The sequence below is a fragment of the Clupea harengus genome, chromosome 23, assembly GCF_900700415.2.
Source record: "Clupea harengus chromosome 23, Ch_v2.0.2, whole genome shotgun sequence".
In the NCBI taxonomy this organism is placed as follows: Eukaryota; Metazoa; Chordata; class Actinopteri; order Clupeiformes; family Clupeidae; genus Clupea; species Clupea harengus.
Window position 1 is genome coordinate 5,921,498 of NC_045174.1, and position 22,779 is coordinate 5,944,276.

Below are 22,779 nucleotides of genomic sequence, written 5' to 3' on the forward strand. Positions count from 1 at the left end.
TCTCAATAAACGCATTCGTGAGAGCGTCGAGTTCAGTTCACGTGTTCGTAGCAATGGAGTGTAACAATCTGACGGGGTCAAAATTGTATATACGGAAGTAAATGGCATTTTGGGGAAATATTCTTTAAAAACGGCTATTACCACTGTTGAAGTCTATTTAAAGTGCTCGAGTGAAGTGTTTTGCCGCTCTTGGATTTGCCGCTTTCAGTTGGCGTTGTATTATCAGGCAGTTGATTAAGTCAGGTGTGGTTTTGTAAGACGCGTCATCAGATATCTATTGAAGTTCTTTTATCTCTTTGGAACTCATTTTTTGACTTAACCTGACTGCAAGGTATAATTTGTTTCCATGCTGTGGTCGGGTTCCTCTGATTGGCAAAGGGACCTGTGGCTTGCTGTAGACAATCATTATGGCGGAGTCCTGTGTTTCGGAGGATGACCACACAGGCACTGATCTTTGTGTTATTCCTCATGTTGTTGATGGTTCCGAAGAAGCTTTTGGTTTTGGGGATGATCTCGAGCTGAATCAGTTTGATGGTCTGCCATATTCTTCGCGTTATTACAAACTTTTGACAGAGAGAAAGTCCCTGTCTGTATGGAAAGTGCGATGCGAATTCCTGGACCTCTTGGTGAACAACCAACTTGTAATAATTTCAGGCACAACAAAAACCGGGAAGAGTTCTCAGGTGAGAGGATCTCTTTTATTGCAGCATTATATTATTTTACCTTTTAATACGTAACTGGACGATTTTTGCCGAAGTAGGACTTTGCTGTGTGCAGGAATGTGAGTGTGTATTTGCTGCAGGCAGAGGCACAAGCACAAAGGCTATCTTGTGGCCGGGGATGTGAAATATTTATCATCATTCTCCAATAACGGGGTTATTTGCTTTTGTTTAAAGCCTTAAGGCTAATGTTAAAGACCATATTTATCATATCGCTGAGACTGTAAGAATTGACAACGGCTTGTTGCTCAAGTTGCTTCTCAAACAAAGTGATGGACTCAGACTTTTTTTGGCTTGCCCTAAATATAGCCAGAGGGGCCTTCATATTACATTACCGCGAGCAGAATGACCCTGCAGACCTTTGAGGAGTTGACCTGGTTTATCGTAGAGAAAGTCAGTAGCTTTGGAAAGGGACAAAAACACTAATAATATTGACGGCCTGTGTTAGCTAGTGCCTGTATTTATCCTCACCGTTTAATCCCATCAACCCTGTCTGAGTGTGGTGGCATTCACTTTCAAATCCCTTTACACACATGTAACTTCACTTGAAGATGTATTTATTGGTGTTCTGAATGACTGACTGTTTTGAATGTTTGCACAGCGTAGGATGTATGTGCATTGACATTTGATGGTACTAGGAGTTTTGGAATTTTGTTTTTTGTCAACACCTAAATATTTGTATCCATAGATGGTGAATAGGGTGCCTCAACTTGATCAGTGTGTGAATATTGAAGAGGAAATCTCTCTTCACCTTTATTTTCAGATGGCATTCCATTTTAAGAGTAAAATCTCTGTCCTGGACACACAAACAACAGCCATGAGGCAGACAGTCTGACAGAAGGCTTCCATCCCCCAGCCTAGTTTTGTCCTAGATAACCTCAGTCAATAGGCTTGGCTGGGCGCAGCAGATGCAGTCGCTGCCCTGTGTGTGCGTGCATGTGTCTGTGCTTTCAGAGCAGGTCTAATGCAGCCGGCGCACACACAATAGGTCCAGCTGTTGGCCTGAGTAAGAGGGGTCCAAAGGGGGGGGCCTCCCGCTGCTAAGTCCTCATCCATTGGAGCTGTCACTTTGCTGCCCAAGCAATTTCCATTAGGAGTCTAATACACTGTGATCTGCCTCCCTCAGTTAGGCAAGGGGGTTGGTCACCCCAAGTCTGTATCTGTGCACGTTCAGAATTCAGGTCAGTGTTGCTGTTGGCAGAAGTGGTACATTGGTAAACCTTAATATCAGCTCAGCCCAGTTCACAATCCGAAACTTGGCATATTATTTTATCTTTATAATGTATGTCACAAAATAAACTTTAAACATGATTTGTGCCAAAAACCAAAATGTGATCATTACACATTACCCCTAATGATGTACCCACACAACACTGCTAGTCAACTATTGACCAAGGGGAATAATACCCCAGTGTGTAACGACTGCTAATCGTATCTATCTTATCTTCTCTAATCCTTCCTGTGTGATTACCTACACTGAGTTGCGGTTGTGTTTACTATGATTGATTGAAAGAGTGTGAGATATTATGGGCTAAATGGGAAGTGAAGGGCATAACCTGCACTCTCACAAGCATAGGGCTTCATTTACATGCACTTTTATTCAGATGGCAGATGCTTTCATCCAAAGCCACTTACAATTGAGGAACAACAATCAAGCTACGGGCAGTTAGGAGACCTTTCAAGAGTAAATGCAAAGTACTAGTTCTGGTCAGTCTGACATGGTGCAGACAGAAAAAGTGCACAGGAAAATGTTAGAGTTTTAGGCGTGTTAGAGGCGATGGGAAATAAGGTGATCTCTGAGAAGATGAGTCTTCAAGAGTTTCTTGAAGATGGAGAGGGACACCCCTGCTCTCATAGCATTTGGTAGCTCATTCCACCATCAAGGAACCACAAATGAGAACCGTCTGGACTGCAATTGGCTTGTATGAAGGGATGCCATTGCCAGATGTTGTTCCTTGGAGTGCTAATGTAGAAATGTTGTGTTTTCAGATCCCACAGTGGTGTGCGGAGTTCTGCCTGTCAGCACAGTTCCAGCATGGCATGGTGGTGTGTACCCAGATCCACCGGCAGCAGGCCGTGGAGCTCGCCCTGCGTGTGGCCGATGAGATGGATGTGAACATTGGCCACGAGGTGGGCTACAGCATCCCTCTGGAGACCTGCTGCTCTAGTGACACCGTGCTCAGGTGAGGGAGAGAACATGCTCACAGGAAACACATGGGGACACAGCCTACATATGCTTCTGGTTGAGAAGGCACTCTCTGTTTCGCTCATTCATAAACACAAAATGGACACACGCAGCTCTTTCTAGACTAGACCAAACTAGACTAAAAACCCCCCATAGATCCAGATTTTGTCAGAGTCGTCACATATTTTATTACGGTATACTAATTCATCCGTGAATTCTCTTGTCCACACTTTGTCAACAACAACATCGAGCAAATCAGGTGGTGTGTGTGGTTTAGACATGAGTGTCTGGTTTGGACATCGGACCACCTGTTTATCAGCATACAGTTAAAAGTCATGTGAGTGCCCAGTAGAGAGCTCATAACCTCTGACTTTGCGCTGCCTTAAACACCCTATGAAGACTGGGGCTGAGAGGGCTCCTTTCATGTCTGAGGCTTATAATTGTCAAAAGACCAAAGAAAAGCACTCAGCTGGAAAAGTTAACTGAGAATTCCTTATGCTTCAGGGAAGACATGTACTGACTGAGGAGGCACTGATCACACTGAGTAGCTCCAGGAAAGTAAGAATAATACTCTAGTTGATGTGAAGAAACTTCATGCATTTAAATAGCTTGTACCCAAGTTTTACCCAGTTAGATTGCTCATTCATATTCAACACCAAATTAATTGCTTTGTTCTGCTGGAACCCCAAGGAGTCTTCTTCCTGTATGAGCTAATGGGCTATATCATCAGGAAATTATGTTTGACATAAACAATCGTAATGTTTACAGTGTCAATTACAATGTGTTTACTTTCATTTATAGTTCATTATTAATAAACTGATGCCATTGTGCAATTACTGTCGTCGTTCAAAGTAGCATTCGGTGAAGTGCAGAGACATTTCTAGGATTTGCAGTGCTTTTAAATGGAACCCATGAATGTGTAATTGTACTTCAACGGTAGCTATTGCTTTCTCTTTGAGTAAGTATCATTTACCATGAAGCCCCAAATATTTCACCTAATTCCACATCATTTAGAAGTAAACTGTTCTGTGGTAAAATTCTAAATTGCACCGACATACATTTTGTATCTCACTGTGATCACTGTAATCTCCAGATACTGCACAGATGATGTGCTACTGCGAGAGATGATGTCAGACCCTATGCTGGAGCACTATGGGGCCATCATTCTAGACCAGGCTCATGAGCGCACCGTCAGTACTGACCTCCTCCTGGGCCTCCTCAAGGAGATTCTGGCCCAGAGGCCAGAGCTGCGCGTGGTGGTGCTGTCCGCTCCCCCGGCTGCCGACCACCTGCTGGGCCACTACGGAACTGCCGTGCCCCTGCTGAGGCTGGAGAGCCTGAACACTGCTGAGGTGGTGCACAGCAGCGGCAGCCACAAGGATTACTTCTACCCAGCCCTCAGACTGGTGCTGGAGATCCACCGCACCAGGGAGGAGGGAGACATCGCTGTGTTCCTGGCCTCAGCTCAGGTGTGCATGCGTCTGTGTGCTTGCTTGTGCATGTTTAATGATATTTTCAGCATTGAATAATGGAACATGATGTCAGTTTTCCCTTGTTCTGTACAAGAGCAAGCTCATCACCTGCTGAAGAGGAATATAACATTCTTTGTGTGGGGTTGCAGTGGATTGTGATGTGTGTAGTCATGGACAGCTTGGCTGGGAAGTGAGGAGCAGATTTGTCTGGCACTGAATGTTACCAGTGCTGCCTCTGGGCCTGAATGTTGTGTGCATGGTTCTAATTGTGACAATGTCAACAGAGGGACAATAAGGACATTGTGCTCATGGCACCGTGCTCTTCAAGCATAGGAGGCCAGGCCAGCTCAGATCAGCCCTTTAATTGTTGCTGTGTTTGTCAGTCATAGAAAAAATGCAGTATAGTTTATGAAAATAGTGTACATTCTGTATTTTACTCTTTTGACTCTGATCTGTATCTGTGTCTGATTTGCCTCTGTACCCTTATACTGCTGCCTGCTTCGTGTTCGTCTGTAAGCAGTAGCCCCTACTTCGCATATCCTATTTAAGCCCTGGATTTTTCTCCCGTTAGAATTTAAACCGGAACTGATCCTGAGTAATGTGGAGTTAATGGAATGAAACTTCAATAGGTTGTATCCGGTGTTTGCTGATCTCAAACGCTAGGACTGGGGCTGAGCTTACTGTATTCTGTGCAAAGACTAGAACATCACCAGATTATGCAGAATCCACAGAATTTAAACGCAGTGATATATCCATAAACCCCTTTTGTATGCCCATTAAAGAATAGGTGTAGGATTGGTCTTTTTTTCCTCAATTGAATGTGGAGCCTGTGAGGATCATCTGTGAACACTATGTACTTGGTCCATTACAGGAGGCGGAGTGTGCCTATGGGATCTTGTGTAAGGAGGGGGCCAGGCTGAGTGGTGGGCTGGGGCAGCTGGTACCTGTGGCCCTTCACCCGGGCAGGCTGGGGGTCTTGCCATGTACGGCCGAGGAGCAGCCACACAGCCGAAGAGTCTTCCTCTCCCACAGTCAGGCTGAAGACATGTTCTGGGCTGTGGACTCGCTCAACTTTGTGATTGACACTGGGATGGAGAGGAAATATGTGAGTACTGATGTTTCTCACTCTTGTGCATGATAAAGCTTTCAGATTGGTTTTGTTACCTCGTTAGAGCATCTCTTGAGGTACAAAGCCCTGTGCTGTACCATCAGCCCTGTTTGTTTCCACTCTGTGTGCCTTCCAGGCCAGTGTGAACAAAAGCAGGAGTGTTTCTCTCTGATATGCTCCACGTGCCTGCAACCGGGCTCCACTGATCTGAGAGCTGACATGACTGTGATTGCTCCCCCCGCAGGTCTACAACCCTCGTGTCCGGGCATACGCAGAGGTGATGAGACCCATCAGTAGATGTCAGGCTGATATCCGCAAGCAGCTGACCAGGCCTGGAGGTAGAGCACACTTCAAAAGTTCAGGATTTACAAGTGTAAACTGTCAAGAGCTGCTCTATTCAGTTTTGATGATGCCTCAAAACAGGCTCTCCTTTGAAGTTACCAAAGCCAGATAGCACTCTGTGTGTTAGTGAAGGTTCCTTCAGAATGTGGAAAACATAAGAAAACAAAACTGAACAGATGTATAATGAAAGGAGTTCATTTTTGCCTCAAGTCAAGTGTTGAAATTTGCTTTTGCACTGTCTTATTATAATGACTTTTAGTTTCAAAACAGCATTGTGTAGTCACGCATTCTAAAAAAAAAAAAAATTCATTGTACTGCATCTTGCCCTCGGCTTCCATTGTTTGATTTTACAAGCATCAGGTTTTTAGTTCACTTCAGACACATCAAAATGATTGGTTTAGACAACTGGGTAGAGGATCCATTTGGGGAGGGAAAATAATTTTTTGTTAAATGGCATATAGGTCTGATTTATTTCCATGGCCAAACAAATGTTACCATGGTGATCAGTGATCAGTTGTATTATTGTCACTGCAGGGAAGTGCTTCTGCCTGTACCCTGAAGAAACCAAGCTGCCCGCAGTAAGTGCCCCCCAGCTGCTGCAGTCCAGCATTGTGCCCACCGTTCTGTTCCTCAAGAGAATGGAAGTAGCTTGCCTGGGCCACTGTGACTTCATTAACAGACCAGGTAAGTCCTGTCTATGTGAACGTAAGTGTAATGTATGTGTGTGTGTTTGTATTTGGGCATACATTTGGCATGCTTCAAGGCCACAGATGGCCCTTGCTGTGGCCCTGTGTTGGGACTGAGTGGATCCAGTGATCCATGCCTGAGCAGAGCTGACAGCAGCAGGCAAAGGGGCTTTGTTGCGAGGCAGAGTGGCGAATGTGTGGGAAGGTTTGGCTCTTATGGCCAGCAATGGTGACGGCCACATAAAGACTACAGGCTTGTTAGCGATTACAGTGTGGCTCTGTGTTAGGCCCTGCAGCACAAAGAACAGGAAGTTCCCCCACCCTTTGGCTATCAGGTTAGGCCTGGAATCTGTGTGCCTTCACCCAGTAGTACAGGACACTGTGGTGATTATACTGAAGTGATTAAAAGTGTTACTGGAAATACAACCTTGTAGTTTGTTTTTGTTGACCAGTGCTCAGAGATTTTCATCATGGAAAATCATTAGTTCTGATGATTTGTTCATCCGTGGAACCCAGTTCAGTGGGTTGACTTGGAGGGGGCATCCACACACATGTCCTTGTTTTTAGAGTGTAGGAGCATTACGTGGGAATGTCAAGTATTGTTTTTTTGTCATTAGACATGGGCTTAATAGCTATGATACTATTTTCTATCCCACTGTGCTCTCTGTTGAGTAATGTTTTAATTAGCCCTGGTATTATTTCCTTTAGATCCTGAGAGTCTAATGCAGGCTCTTGAGGAGCTGGATTACCTGGCTGCATTGGACAATGATGGGAACTTATCAGAGATTGGAATCATCATGTCAGAGTTTCCTTTGGACCCCCAGATGGCCAAGTCACTGCTGGCCTCCTGCGAGTTTGACTGCGTGAGCGAGGTGGTGACAATCGCAGCCATGTTAGCAGGTACCGTCTGTTGAACCGCTCAAAATCTTCAGTTCCTCTGTCTTGTAAACTGTGGTTAATGAGAATATCATTCTTTAGCAAGACATGGCTACCATCCCTGAAGTGTTTGCTCTTATTGTTTTGTGAAGTGGAGATCTTTTGGAGATCTCAAATAAGGTGTGATTCTAAATGCCATAAATGCATAGTCTAATATGCGCAGACTAGTTTCCAGAAGGTTCAATGCAGTTTTTCCCCTAACAGTAGTATGAACAATGATTTAGACGCTGGTATGCTTCCACAATGCTAATTGTTGTGTCTGATTTCTGTAGCGCCAAGCTGCTTCTTGGAACCACCTGTCGGCATGGCAACTGAGGCAATGCAGTGCCACCTGAAATTCCAGCATCCAGAGGGTGACCATTTCACTCTCATCAACATCTACAACACCTTCAAGCAGAGCCAAAGAGAGCCCTGTGAGTCTGACTGGCCTTTCTTTACAGTTCTACTACACAATGACATTAAGTCAACACAGAAATTGTAGAAAATATTTAACAAAGGAGAGGTCAGAACATTATTCAGTCACTCTCCAGCCTTAGCATTACCGTAATTTCCGGACTATAAGCCGCTACTTTTTTCCCAATGCTTTGAACCTCGCGGCTTAAACAATGACGCGGCTAATTTATGGATTATGATACCTGTGACTGTATTCATGGGTACCAAAGACGTCACTTCCGTGAAGCCTGCCGCCATCTTTGTGTCCAACTCTACCGTTATTCCCATTGTATTTGTACCCAATAGTAGCTAGTTAGTCATATATATTAATATATAGTAATAATATAATAATAATAATAATAATATAAATATAATAATAGTATTGTTTTCTATTGATAGGTTCTTAAAATGTAGACTTTTTAAAAGTAGTATTGTCTAATTCTAGTGGTTAGTTAGTTAGCTTTCATAGTTAGCCAACGAACAGAGTCATGACTACGAACACAGCACATCTGAATGAAGCAGAAAGACGACGATATTTAGAAAAAACATTGATTATTGGCTGCGATCCATATTTATTACCGTCAACTTTATTTTGTCCCTTAAAGTCTGCGAAACGTCTGCCTCAACTGTCCTTTCCCGACATATATATTTATCTTGTACACAATCCATCCCTATACACCGGAGATAGCCTGAAGGCTTTCAAAAGTACATCAATATGCAGTTGCAGGATGGGTGAACGACACCAAGATATGGCATCTGGAGACAAAAAATATGTATGTCATCACATGACATCTTAGTAATTCAAACAGCGATTATCAACCGATTTATTTTAGTGGTGGTTAAGAGTGCCAATGTGGGCTAGCTAGGTGTAGCTAAAGCCTTTAGTGAAGGGCTAAACAGCTCGCTAACAATTAGCACTCTAGCTTGCTCAGGAGAGTTTAGCTCTGATAAGACACAGCAATTATCCACGATTGTATAAACGTGCTGCATTTCACTTAACATGTCAGTCATTCCCAGGCTCTGAACACAAAATCAACATGTCCGTGGATAGTGGTGCAGGAAGATACAAAGTGTTGACTGCACAATCTGAAGTTAGATGTTGGCTGCCAGTTGTCTCTTCTAATTTGCAGCCAACCATTTATTCCGCCGATCTAAATCTTTTGGTATACAATTAAATTGTTTCTTTGGGTAATTTTCGCGACTATTGTCGCATCCATCAGCACAACATAAGCAGGGCATTTTAACTTTCTGCGGGTTGTGACCGACTATTGTCTGTGTTGTGACCGACGCTCAGCTAGACTTTCGGACACAAAGATGGCGGCGCTTAAACGCAGTGACGTCACATGGTATCCATGAATACGGTGGCTTTGTGTTTACGGTGGCTTTGTGGAGCTAGGATGCTAGCATGGATGCAGCCGCATGGATGCTTAGCTCCACGCGATTTCTCAGTATCTCTCAATAACTTAACTAATGTCAAAATAACCACAGTCTACCGGCGTAGACAGAACACAACTCAAAACACTTTAGAAAATAAAAGTTTACTACAATACTAATCCAGTCTTTTCAAGTTATTTAGCTCACTGGTTTCAAACTAGCGTCTTTCTTCTATCTCTCTGTCTTCAATCTAACGTTCTAGCTTCTGATTGACTCTTGCAACTGTTCTCTCTTAAAGCAACAGTGCACTTATCGTAACTGGCACAACTAATAATATGCATCACTATTGTATTACTTTTGATATTCATTTTAGCCTGTGTAAAGTTAATTTGTACCGGTAGGTACCTGCGGCTTATAGACATGTGCGGCTTATTTATGTTAAAAATAATTATTTTTGAAAAATTCAGTGGGTGAGGCTTATATTCAGGTGCGCTCAATAGTCCGGAAATTAGGGTATATGTTCATTGTGGTGTGGTGTGTGGAGCATCTGTCGGTAGGAAAACTGTATGATCAGGGAAAGTGTATTAAAACCGGATGTCGTCACTTTAAGCCGGTCTCTGGTTGGATAAAGCTTTTCAGCAGAACTGGACAAGGACCTTTACTTTTTAGTTGAGAAGTTGTGTTGATCGCCTGGCATGCAAACGATCGGTTTTCTTTAAATTATTATTATTTTTGTGAAGTTATACGGCTTATGTGAATAAAGCTATCTACACAACTTTTTATATGTCTACATTGACTCGTTTAGTTGTTCATGTGGTACACGTAGGTCTTAACTGAAGCTAACGCTTAGACCAACAATCCATTGGAACACATAGTAGCTAGCTAGCCTCGCTGCTAATAAGTCTAACGTTAGCATGCTAATATGAATAGACCCATTATAGTCAGGTGGCTTAATGCTCAATTGACTTGTTAACCGGACTTTTACGAAGTCATACAACTAAACACACAAGTGACTTGTTAACCGAACTTTTACGAAGCTATATGACCAAACACAAAGCTAGCACTGTTAATTCCGCTATAGCTAGCCAGGTCAATTAGCTCGCCTAAGATACTGCAATCTAAGCTAACCAATTACCTCATTTCCCCCAAAACCCATCGATTACATGTGTTTGTGATGTGTAACATATATCCTTAATCAGTCATTCAAGTTATTAACGTTTATTTACCGCTAGCGATTACACGACACAAGGGTAATTCAATCGCTATTAATGTTGAACTTGAACTTCAACAACGTCACACAATATTAAAAGTCAGGCATCGGCATGGTTCCTACAGAATAAATCAAAGGTCCTTGTCCATTTCTGCTGAAAAGCTTTATCCAACCAGAGACCGGGTTAAAGTGACGACATCCGGTTTTAATACACTTTCCCTGATCATACAGTTTTCCTACCGACAGCATCCATCAAAATGTACCATGATTGGATCAGCTCACACCCGGCGGAGCTAGTTTACAAATCGAACTTTCCAAACCCAAGCAGGAAGAATCATAATACATTTCCACCCAGGTTTTCCCCTTCGTTATCCACTTCAGAGAAAACATATCCAGTTCCAGCACCTTTGCCAACATGTCACCGATAGCCATTGCAGCTGGATTTCCACTGATGTAACTTTATCACCTATCACACTCCCCACAGCGCTCTGGTAGGCCCGGTATAAATACATGTAGCCAAGCTCTTGTCAACAGAGGGTTTCTAGGCTATATTCCAGTAACACTCAGATGGCAAAATAGTTTGGCAGCATCGGTCTAGTCAGTGTCAGCAAAGGGTGCTATCCCTACGGTCAGATTGTGTGTGTGTGTGTGATTTGAGTAGCATTTCACTCTAATTGTTCTGTTCCAGTAATCTATAACTGCTATCCAGCCTGTTAGGATGCCACCAGTGGTTTAATCTCCAAACTCCTCCTGAGGGTGTGACTCAAAGGATGAAAATCTTTGTCTAAAAGTAAATGGATGTGTGGACGTTGATGGTGGGTCTTGGAGGGAAAGCTGCTATCGAGAGAGTCGAGCTTTAAGGCGTTCACTTCAGCCAGTTACTATTGGTTATTGTAGTGCCAAGAAGTTTGTTTCCCACACGCATGCACATGTGGCCAAACAGTATTAGGTTTTGGTTTTGAGAAAATGATGATTAAGATGGCGGTTATTTTTTTATTTCCTTGGCTGAAGTAACTTGCATGGCATTGGTCGCTGAAATGAATGGGAGTAGTAATCAGTCACTCTCTCCGTCTATCTAATACCTCCATGCCCAAGTCATGTCCTGCCCTGTGAGACTAGGATACCACCTTGAGGGAAGTGGGGGGCAAAGCAACCCTTTACACCGCATTAGGGCAGCACACCCAGTTCAGTTGTGATGAAACCTAGTATGTTTAGATGGAAGTGAATGCAGCTCTTAGTCTAATTGGACCTGTCTTTCAGACTTCAGCCCTGAAAAGTGGTGCCAGGACTACTTCCTGTGTTACGAAGCGTTGCAGACTGCTGGTGCCATCCGATCTGAACTGATGGACATCCTCAGAAGGCTCGAGTTGCCCATCTCTGAACCGGCATTTGGAACAAAAACCAACACCCTCAACGTCAAGAGAGCTCTGCTGGCTGGATTCTTCATGCAGGTATGCACACACCAAGACTGTCCAAATCTATCAAAAATCATTACCTGCTTGCCTCGTCATGTGCTAGTGTCTTATTATACAGTCAACCAGATTATCATTACATTTTCAACACATTTTTTTTTCTGTATTCACCACTTTCTAGCATGGCCCACCAGAATACTAAATTGCTGAATTCCTATCCCTTCAGATTGCCAGAGATGTAGATGGCTCAGGGACTTACTTTATGCTCTCCAACAAGCACGTGGCTCAAGTACATCCATTGTCCAGCTATGGAGCTAAAGCACACAAACTGGGTCTGCCAGAGTGGCTGTTCTTCCATGAGTATACGCTGTCCGAGAACAACTGCATCCGCACTGTGTCTCAAATCTCTCCCGAAGTGTAAGTCAACACGCTCTGATCAACTGAGCTCTGTTCTACTTAGTTATGACTTAAGGAAACACACGTGTGTGCAGGTGTGTGCTTCTGCAGGGAGGCTGCAAACACTGAATACTCGTCATGGAAACAAAACAGATCATGTCCTGTATCCTATGACAAAAATGGAAACACATTTTGTGTAACAATTAAGTCTGCGTTATTTTGGCTATGTGACCTGCTGGCCTACATTACAGTGGGAGATTAGAATTGACAGCATGGAAGGGATGTTTTTTTTTCCAAATTAAGGGATTGCTTGAGGTGGAGGAGACATACCCATATTAAATTTACATGAACTAATCTGAACACGGGTAATTATGAATTACTATGAAATATGGTTTCAGTGAAATGGGCTGAGTTTGATTTTGTTGTTCTTCCGTAGATTTATTCAGATGGCACCCCAGTATTTCTTCTACAATCTGCCTTCAAGTGAGAGCAAGGACATACTGCAGCACATCATGGATCATGAAGGCTCAGGCAACTGCAAGAACAAGAAACAGACCTCACAGGCCATCACCAGTGCAACACAGACTGACTGCCCAGAGCCTCAGTCTTATGACAGATGTGTGATACAGTAAAACTATTCATACTGCAGTCAGAATTGAAGACCAGTTGCCAAAATGAACTATGGAGCACATAAGTGAACATTTGTCCTTGTGTCGAGATGTTTAATGTTGTCATTTAGGACATGTTGCAGATGAAAAAACATGGATTCAGGGAAGGAATATATATAGCATTTTAATATGCAAATTCTGAACGGTTTTTGGAACATAAATGTACATACATTTTGGACTTCTAAGTGTATAGAAAGTGTTCGGGAGAGGCTATTTTCAGCTATTCTGGGACTAGTATTTACACATTACAGGTCAATAAATTATTGCACTGATGGAAGTGTGGACAAATGTTTAACTAAAAGGTCCTGGGTTTGTGGAAGTGTAAGTGATTATTAAATATTTCAGGAAAGTGACAATATGAAACTACTGAAGACCACTAGTTATTGGATGACCAGATTAGAACAAACAACATAACACACTCCGATGCAATATTACTTTTTAGGGAGAAGAGAAAAACCATTCAAAACACTGAGAAATTGTGGGTCACACTTTAGAAGGTCCAGAGATTTTTATGAAAATGTAGTGATACAACATATGACAATTCAAATAGTGAGGTACTGCTTGAGTTTGTCCATAATAACTCCCATTCTGTCCATGGGAATTAACATGACGGTTCGATAAGGCTTCATTGGCACGTCATCAAAGGACCATCTCCCACTCAGGCACGAGTCTGTCTCATCCTGGACGGAGTACTGGAACTTCATGGTCGCTTGCTGAAAAAGGATTTAAAAAGACGTTTGGTCAAATGTGACATACACATCATAATTCATGAGGTAAGGTCAGAAAATGACACCACTTAGACATTCTGATCAGATTCAGCACTGGTACATAAACAGCCTCACAGGGTCTTGAACTGCTCATTATTAATGTACCTCATGGAAAAATTCCTCTTCTGCATTCACAAACAGCATTTCCTCCTTTGGGGTTCCTCGGTTGGGAATGGTCTTCTGAACCTCCTTGCAGGTCTTGCTGATCATCAGAAAGTAATGGCATTTCCCACTGGGCTTGTTGGTCCTCTGTGCATCTAAAATCTCCTCTCTGTTAGAAAGACAACATTATCAGATTACTTGTCAGTAAATACATTACAGGGATGTATAATGATTGTGATTGTTGAGCTTGTTAATTGCATGTTCTGTCCATCTATTCTGGTCTCTGAGTACAAGGTCTGTTTTTCCCCTATTTTGTAGTTTGAACTAAAATTGATGTGAGGTTTGTGGTCTAGCAGGAGAGGCTGAAAGCTAACCAAAGCCTTCATGACCAAAGATAACTTAAGTACCAAACAAATAGAGGAAATACACAATTGAGCAGCACAGCAGCAATTTTAGCTGGCTATTGAACGTTAAAACATTGAACCATGACAACTATTTTATGGAAGCAGAGACAGGTATACTTGAATGTTCTAAAAATGTCTCAGTGAATTGATGTGTTTAAGTCAGACATTACACTCTTCAAAACAGCACCCTTAACATACTTCACATTTTCAGCTGAGCAAGCCATCTTGCTGAGCTACATAGTCTGATTATGACTTGGCAGGAGATTAATTTCAAACAGAATTTGGATTTGGTGTCCAGCTGTACATCTGTGGAGGGAATAATCATATCTGGGCCACAGGGCTGGATGAAGACTTTACAGGATCAGGCGATACCATTATAGCCGCCTGCTCAACACAATACACTCTCCCTGCTTAAAATAACTTTGTTAATAATAACCTTGGCCCAGCTGTAGCCTGTCTGCATCCCTTCCAAAAAACACCATTACATTACAATAAACTGGAATGAGCTCAAATGTTCAGAACATTTGATGATGTGTACTGATGTCTCCCTTCAATTTCTTAGTTACAATTTCATTGCATCTATTTCATTGCATCTATTTAATGGAATCTATTAATATGGTTCTACTTCAGTATAACCACCCTTTAACAGACCAGAAAATGGACAGTGGAGTGGAGAAAGGACTCACTGGAGCTGCGTATGGAGGGGCAGAGCAATCTGTGGGGGCACATTAATGAAGCGCTCGCTCAGCAGCAGCCCCACAGGTTTGGCCGTGTCGTTCAGGTACTTCTCCAGCTGCTCAGTGACAGTGGGGGGACAGGCCTTCTCACAATGGGCCAGAATCAGCTCCTTAATCTGTTCCACACACTCCACACCCTGCATGACCCAGGACAAAACAAAGAAATTGCATTCTGGTCTTTTATCCATATTCAGACTTGATATAAACACATACGGCAAGCACAATCGGTAATTATCTGAGTCTTATCCAAACCTTGACCAAGTCCCGCTTTTATCACTTAGACACTTTGCATCGTATTGAACATAATGAACACAACTGATTTTGCTCACCTTTCTCTCTGTCAGGTTTATCATACTGATGAAGCCAAAAACTTCATTTGGATCACTATCATCTTCATCACTGTCTTCAGGCACCTCTGCTTGCTGGATGGAGCAAGACATGAACACAAATCAGTCATGATCATGTAATAAAAATGTGTTGCAAGTGCTATGACTCCATTCATTGCTCTTACCCGAATGACGCTTCCGATATGATTCTGCTGGATCATGAGGTCAGTGAGCTCGGATGTATTAACGTGAGCCTTCAAAAACAACTGGGGAGGGGGCACATGTAAGTCATTATCCTTCTGAAGTCCAAGTACAGTCTGTACATCTCTGGGTTAATATACTACAACTAAGAGGTTATTCAGACTTGAACACTGATATCAGGAAATTGAGAAAATTGGTATAGTTCATTTCGAAAACTTCTCTCAAGTTAAAGCAAGCAGCTTCAAGACACGAGTCAAAACAGAGTGACGTATGTTAGCTTACCTGCTGCAGCAGCTTCTTCATCCCGTTGAAGTCATTAACTGATATGGTGTGTGCCTCAAAATCAACCACAACCTCCTGAAATTGACATTAATTCACAACATAGTTAAAGTTTCAGTACTGCTCAGCAAGCATAAAACTAAAAGCTTCGTTTCGCTGACAAATGTTATCTGCACAATTACACGCTTTCCGATGCAACTACGACTTACACTAAAACGCTTAAACCTACTGTTTAAATGAGCAAAGTAGGGTAACTTGTGATTATCTTCCATTCTGAAATGAATTATGTGTAGCCTACCACTTACTCGTGGCATGCGTAATGCTACCTAGCTTGCTAGCGAATGTTAGCGGTGTTAACTTTAGCTGTCGAGAGCCATCGCGCCCTACCTCGTTGATTTCTTCATCTGACTCCTCACTCGTCACCTCTTCATCGTCGTCTAATCTCTCATCTGAGCTGTCGTCTTCATCTTCATTCGGGTTTTTTCCCATACCAACAGCTCGCCTTTTAGCAAATGAAGCCATGCTGCACTCAATCTGTAGCAAAGCACACCAACAACTCCACGCCGTGAAACTGGGGAAAGGTCATAGGTTAAAGGCTTCTACATGCCAGCAGCAGTGCGAATCTGTTGCTCTTTGTCAGCCATTTTGGCTCGGGTTGGACAATCATGACCAATATAACGAGTACAGCTATTTAGAGCCCTCATGTCGGCACTTTCCTCAGAGCTCCACTGTGAAGATGGCTGCAAATCGGAATACACCATTCATACACGGGGATGAGACGAGAGTGATTTTATATAATATCAGGATAAAATTACCGATATATCTTTCAAATATATATTTGAATATAATTTGACACTGTACTTGTATATTGAGAGGACAAATGAGTTATCATTTGAGATGTCTCAATTCTGAAGACATGTAATGTTTGCAAACTTCACCTTAGATAAAGTCACTTCTACTCAACCGCTTCCTGTAGTGAACATGCGAGGAAATCGAAGGGACAAGAAAATATCCAGTATGTATTGTGTTTCCGATTAAATAATTATGTTACACAGAAAATAGAACAGAAGATCCTTTGCGGTACCAGTACATACGGAGGCAGATGAAGAGCTCAAAAGGACTGAGAGTCATGCGCATAGGTACAATTTATGACAACTACCATGCCTCTTATAATAGCAGTGATGTAAACAGCCCACTCCTGACAAAAGTTTTATCTCAGTGGCCCTATAAGTACGCATTGTAGACGCATTCTGTCATCTGCCGTTAAGCATTACGTGCAAGCGCAAATGCTTGCGCCTGCCTACGGTCTGTTTTGTTATCAGGAGGACACTGTATTGGGCGTCAACTGATTAATCATGGCAGGTTTCTGACTGTCTGTTGCATGTCATTAGAGATTAAATTGTAGTTACGGCCCAAGTAAATTCTTAATGTGAAGTTATTGTTGACAACGTCCACACATATTGTACTCTCCACAGCACACTGAACACACAGAAGGCATGAACGTCCTGCTTTTGAAAGAACCAAGAGAAGGTGGGAGTGGACCAGATCCATATATCAAGGTACATGCAGATGAATTCGTTGCATACTTCGTCTCTGAGCTGTAAGGTCAACGAGAGGCTATAGAGTGAAAGCTCAATTCAACTGAATGTATTATAAATGTACCATCATCGAACATATAAGCTTAGTCTTTTTTGTGATTCTTTGTAGGAGCTGTCAACTTATGGACATAAAGCCACATTGATCCCTGTGCTCTCTTTCAAATTTGTGTCTTTAGACACATTATCTGAAAAGGTATGTAAGAATTGCATTGCTGTTGTTCAAATTGATCTTGCTACCTTGATAGTATGAAAAATGATCTGACAAGCTCTTCTCACCACATAAATCTTGACAGCTTTTTCAGCCAGAGAAGTATGGAGGACTTATTTTTACCAGCCCAAGAGCAGTGGAGGCAGTGAAGATATGTTTAGGTGTCAATAACAAGAAAGAGGGTGAGTGAGTGAAATTGGAAACATGCTATTCTTCTGAAGTGAATGTAATTTGACCTGACTTAGGCCTACATAATGTACTGATTATAAATCATTATAATACGTTATTAACATTAATCACCAATAAAGTTTCTAAACATAAACTCAAAGAACAGTAAGAACAAGCCTGAGATGTTGACAATAGGATCCTCCACCTCAAAATAGAAGTACTGAATGTATCCACTAGATGTCAGCCTTTACCTTTGTTAGGTCTTTCAAATTGAATAGTGGAGAAGATTTGTGCAAATACAAACAACTGAAATTATTCTTCACCTTAATCTCTTCTTTGTTTTCCCATCTTCCTTGTTAACATGACCTTTTGTATTGTGGACTAAACTAACTGCTTCTTTTTACATTAGTCTGGGAGAACTTGAAGGACAAATGGAATGCAAAAACAGTTTATGTTGTTGGGAAGGCCACTGCCTCATTAGGTAAGATCCCCTCTGAAGAACATTCACTGTTTATCCCTATTGGCATTACATTGATTTAAAACAAAATATGTGTCTCGTTCACACATATTCTCAGATTCACTTTGGGAGTCTTTACGCATTTCACTTTCAATGACATGATATGATGTGTGTAAATTGTTCAGTGGGCAGACACAAAGGTAATAAGCTTCTGTTATGTAAACCCAGCTGTGGCGGTCTGACAGGAGAGGCTGTGCTGTGCTGTGCTGTGCTGTGGCGTGCTACCACCCTTCAGTGCAATTTACACCTCCCTGCTGCTTCCTTCTTCAGTGCATTAGCTAATGAGGCGCTAATTGAAGAGGCCTGATGCTGCACAGGCACCTGCACACTTGTGGAATATGTTGGTGCAATTAGCTCATGCTCAAGTGAAACTGAGGGCTGGAGTTAAACAGGTCGCGGTGTGCTGTCGAAGTGTGAAATCCCTGCCAGCCCCACACCGTGTTTGTTTCCTTTCATTCTTTATTGTTTGGGTACCAGCCACAATGTTCATGGTACGCCCTAGCACCTGATCACTACCTGTGGCATTTATGGCTTTATGGTTGTTTGTTTACTTGAACTGCTTCTGGCTTTTTATTGTCAAATTTCTACGGCAGAAAATGTATAAATACTTCAGTCTCAGTTGACTTTGTGATGGGAACAGTGATAACTGTTAACGTGTTTCCAAATAAAGACAAGACAGATAGGATAAGCGATATTTCACTGTGGCAGTTTAAAATCTGAAGTAACAACATTATAGCTGAGAGAGGAATGTGTACAATGGCAGAATAAGATTTACTGTTGGACAGTTCAGCATATTGAGTTGATTTACAGTCTGAGCCATGGCTCTTGTAGAAATGCTCAATATTCTGCCCCAAGTGTAAACATCCATGTTTTGCGATGTGTTCTGTCTGCATTGTCTGTAAATAATGAATGGTGCATTCCTTGCTTCTTTTGTTATTGTTTTTCAGTGGAGGAGGTGGGTCTGTCCCCCCTGGGAGAGGACACGGGGACTGCGGATGTTCTGTCACGGCTCATTCTAGAAAGTATGAAAGCAAATAGACACCTCACCTATAGTTATCGTTGACTATAGTTTTCTCAAACTATTTCTATGTACTGCATTAACTCTTTATGTCATATATGTGTCACAGGGGAAGACTCCAATATAATGCCACTCTTTTTTCCATGTGGCTCCATCAAAAGGGAGGTCTTGCCCACAGCACTGAGAGAAAATGGTAACAGTTGCAAAAAGGCTAACTCTTACAAGCTGATGAAAATGGCAATCATGCTTTGGAATGTCTGCTTTTAAAATAAGAAAATAAAAGACCTTTATGACAGCCCCTGGTGATAAAAAATATGCTTGTCCTTACTGGCTGGTCACAAATATAATTGTGTAGCATAATATACAATGTGCATACCACTTTAGCTTAGGGATTTGTGGATTCATGCAGAATAATTGAATACCCTCTGTCCTAAAAACACAGCAATATTCTGAAACTCACTATGACAAATTCCCCCAGGGCCACTTTAATTGGCAGCTCTATATGTCGAGTATAGCACTGCAAATGTGAGTGTTTTTATTCGCCTTATTTTCTGCTTTTATTCTCATGAAGGTATCCCTCTAGAGACCCTGACTGTCTATCAGACAGCACAACATCCAGACTTGGAGAAAAATCTGACCAATTATTTCACCCAGCAGGTAAACAGTCAGATATGCAGGCACACCAAAGGTCTCCTCAATACAGTGTTGAACACTCTTGGCTCTGTCATTATTAATGGTATAATAGATTGATTAATTATTGAGAGGAGAAAAACAAGCTAATAATGTTGTTGAATAATAGAAACCACCATTGGCCACACATGGACTTTTGCTTTTAACCTGTGTTAATACTCAAATATTCAACATCAGTGATTCTATGACAAAACCTTACAATATATGAATGCAGATGAATCCTACTATAGGACTGGAAAGCTTATGGTAGCGTATCAAAATATCTGTCCATTTGTCTACAAGTCCTCCAACTCGAAGCTTATTATGAATTTGTGTCAGGATCCGGATATTCAAGTTGTGCCATTATGTTTCTACACAAACGCACTCACAGGGTGTTCCTGCCAGCATTGCTGTCTTCAGTCCGTCGGGAGTGAATTTCTGCCTGGAGACGGTGCGGCGGCTCTCCGGGCCTCAGCTGAGCCAGATTAAGGTACAGACCAAACCCCCCACGGAGTTAAATGCACACCGGCGGCACTCCGCTCTCTCTCCAGTGTGCACAGGCTCTCGGGGCGCCATGCATCAGTGTAATTGCTGAGTGTACATGCACTCTCACACCAGCTGCAGGACTCCGGCCGAGGGGCTGCCCTGTTGGCATACTGATCAACACTTACCAGTATTCCTCCAAATGAATCCTTAATGTTGTTTGTCTTTTTTTCTTATCAAACCTCAAGGAATCTCCATAATTGTAATTGCAAAAGATTGAGTGGGGAATCATCATACTAATCTCTCATGCAGGGGTGGTTTTAGGCACGGGCGACCCGGGCAGCCGCCCGGGGCCGCACTTTTTCATAAGACGTGGGGGGCGGCAAGAGCACTTAAAAAAAAAATCATCTGGGCCGCGAAGCGGTTTTCTATTATCTATCATATCACTGTGTGTGGAATTGGCAAATTGGCGCCCCCTGCAGCTGCAGGCGCCTCTGCTCGCTAAGAAGGTGCCGTGGACAGATCCTGCGTGAGAAGGGGGAAGGGGAGGGGGCGCGGGGATCCACTGTATAGCAGTCACACCTCGACTTTCTTCCCAATAACGCACATTCATAACATTATAATTACAGGCCTATAATTCCTGCACGTTTTCGTTTTTCTGAATTGTGTGAAATGGCTAATACAAATAGGTAATACAGAACGATGATGTGGTCACCAAGGGCAAGGTGAATTGGTGGAAGGAGACCACTGACTGCTTCAACTTATCCAACTGGTGAAGGTAGTACGTAGTTAGCAGAGTATAGGTAGATAGATAGATATTTTATTTATCCCGAGGGAAATTAAATACATCTTTTACAGAGTAGTCTATTACATTATCAAGAAAGCTATTGAAGGATGCTCAAGTGGACAAGGTAAAAATGTGTTTTCAGTCAAGTGTAACTTAACCTAAATTCCTATTAAGGCAACCAGCTAATGTTGAGCACCAACAGAATTGTTTGCTAGCTAGCGTTAGCTAGCTGATTTGACCATAGGGTATGAACATGTTCATTCATCTGACACTAGGCTAGGTGTTAGCGAAGTCCCGCTAGCCACAACTAACAGAATATAACAGCATACAGAGTACTAGTATAATCTTAATAATGAACAGGTCGATAGCTAGCTGGTTAGACCATATATTTCCTTTTGACACAACTATACTAGCCAGCGTTAGCGAAATCCCGTTAGCCACGATTAGCTAACTCAACTATACCATAATGCATGTTGAGTGCTTAACCTAACTTGCAGAGAGCTGGTTAGCTAACATTAATGTACATGATGTGTGCATTGATTCTCTTAAGTGTGTTAGTCAAATTTTCTATTGAAGGATTTGTGCAATTGATACATTTAAGTTTGTCTTTCACTTATATTGTTATAATAAAAAATAAATAAGATTCTTTTTTTTCCGGCGGGGGGGGGCGCTCAGAGGGGGTTTCGCCCGGGGCGTAATTCCATGTAGAACCGCCACTGCTCTCATGTCCCTAACCTATTTTATTCCATCTAATTTGCAATCATTTCAGTTGCATCTGTGCATTTTGCCTAAACAATGTCCGTGGTATTTATTCTTGTTTAGTTGTCAAAATGTGTACAGGTCTTTGGTATTACCTGGTGTATTTGTTATTTACATTCATTCTGATGCCTTTGCCAGTTTGCAGCCATAGGCCCCACTACGGCGGATGCTTTGGCAGCAGAGGGACTGACTGTCAGTGGCTCTGCGGAGAAGCCCACTGCTCAGCACCTAGCAGCAGCCATAGCCCAGGCTCTGTAGAGACACACACATTACCTTCAATCTCTGAGCCTTCTTTGGAACCTCCACAACCTCCACTTATATCCTAATATAAATACTTTTACAATCATTTGGATGACCTGTGATGGTGGACATGACACCAAATTGAATAACTTGTACCATAGATGTATTAATAGATGGTCACCTTGCTATAGATGTTACATAGCTAGTTACTCCAACAGCAATCTGACTTTTCTGTCATAGTCTATTGTACAATATTGGCTGTAGCCTTATTTTCAGAATCAGTTCTTACCGTCACATCTTGTCCCACTGACAGCAGATTGATGTGCTTGTTTGTTTGTTTGTTTGTTTGTTCAATGTGAAATGTGATGCACTAGTGATGTTGCACTACTGATGAGTTCTTGCTGTTGTATTTTATGCCTGATTAAGTCTGTCAGATTCCTAATGATGGTAAGGAAGCTGTTGAGACTGACATGAAATTGCTTTGATTTGTTTTCAGAAATGTAATAAAATAAAGCACCCCTTTTATCCATCAGTATTTGTCCCCTAATTTGTATCATATCAACAGGATTGTTAGAC

General features: G+C 42.2%; 3 protein-coding genes across 3 annotated transcripts; 2 read left to right on the plus strand and 1 right to left on the minus strand.

The window, feature by feature from the left end:
* The first annotated feature begins 41 nt into the window (after positions 1 to 41).
* Positions 42 to 13,212, plus strand: dhx32a (DEAH (Asp-Glu-Ala-His) box polypeptide 32a). Its single transcript, XM_012831052.3, has 11 exons — positions 42 to 683; positions 2,709 to 2,902; positions 3,998 to 4,373; positions 5,248 to 5,481; positions 5,729 to 5,822; positions 6,361 to 6,510; positions 7,221 to 7,412; positions 7,721 to 7,861; positions 11,725 to 11,915; positions 12,103 to 12,293; positions 12,709 to 13,212. Exons 1-11 carry the CDS (start codon positions 408 to 410, stop codon positions 12,902 to 12,904), a joined length of 2,235 nt encoding a protein of 744 aa, XP_012686506.1. The 5' UTR covers positions 42 to 407; the 3' UTR covers positions 12,905 to 13,212.
* On the minus strand, positions 13,049 to 16,360 carry LOC105903322 (BRCA2 and CDKN1A interacting protein). The gene is made up of 7 exons (XM_012831053.3): positions 16,144 to 16,360; positions 15,760 to 15,834; positions 15,462 to 15,542; positions 15,280 to 15,372; positions 14,900 to 15,087; positions 13,813 to 13,978; positions 13,049 to 13,653 (listed from the first exon to the last, which is right to left on the minus strand). Exons 1-7 carry the CDS (start codon positions 16,276 to 16,278, stop codon positions 13,483 to 13,485), a joined length of 909 nt encoding a protein of 302 aa, XP_012686507.1. The 5' UTR covers positions 16,279 to 16,360; the 3' UTR covers positions 13,049 to 13,482.
* A 334-nt stretch (positions 16,361 to 16,694) lies between these two features.
* On the plus strand, positions 16,695 to 22,735 carry uros (uroporphyrinogen III synthase). Its single transcript, XM_012831034.3, has 10 exons — positions 16,695 to 16,895; positions 17,232 to 17,315; positions 17,464 to 17,547; positions 17,648 to 17,744; positions 18,140 to 18,211; positions 19,195 to 19,269; positions 19,375 to 19,458; positions 19,837 to 19,922; positions 20,326 to 20,424; positions 22,102 to 22,735. Exons 2-10 carry the CDS (start codon positions 17,253 to 17,255, stop codon positions 22,219 to 22,221), a joined length of 780 nt encoding a protein of 259 aa, XP_012686488.1. The 5' UTR covers positions 16,695 to 16,895; positions 17,232 to 17,252; the 3' UTR covers positions 22,222 to 22,735.
* The last annotated feature ends 44 nt before the right edge of the window (positions 22,736 to 22,779 follow it).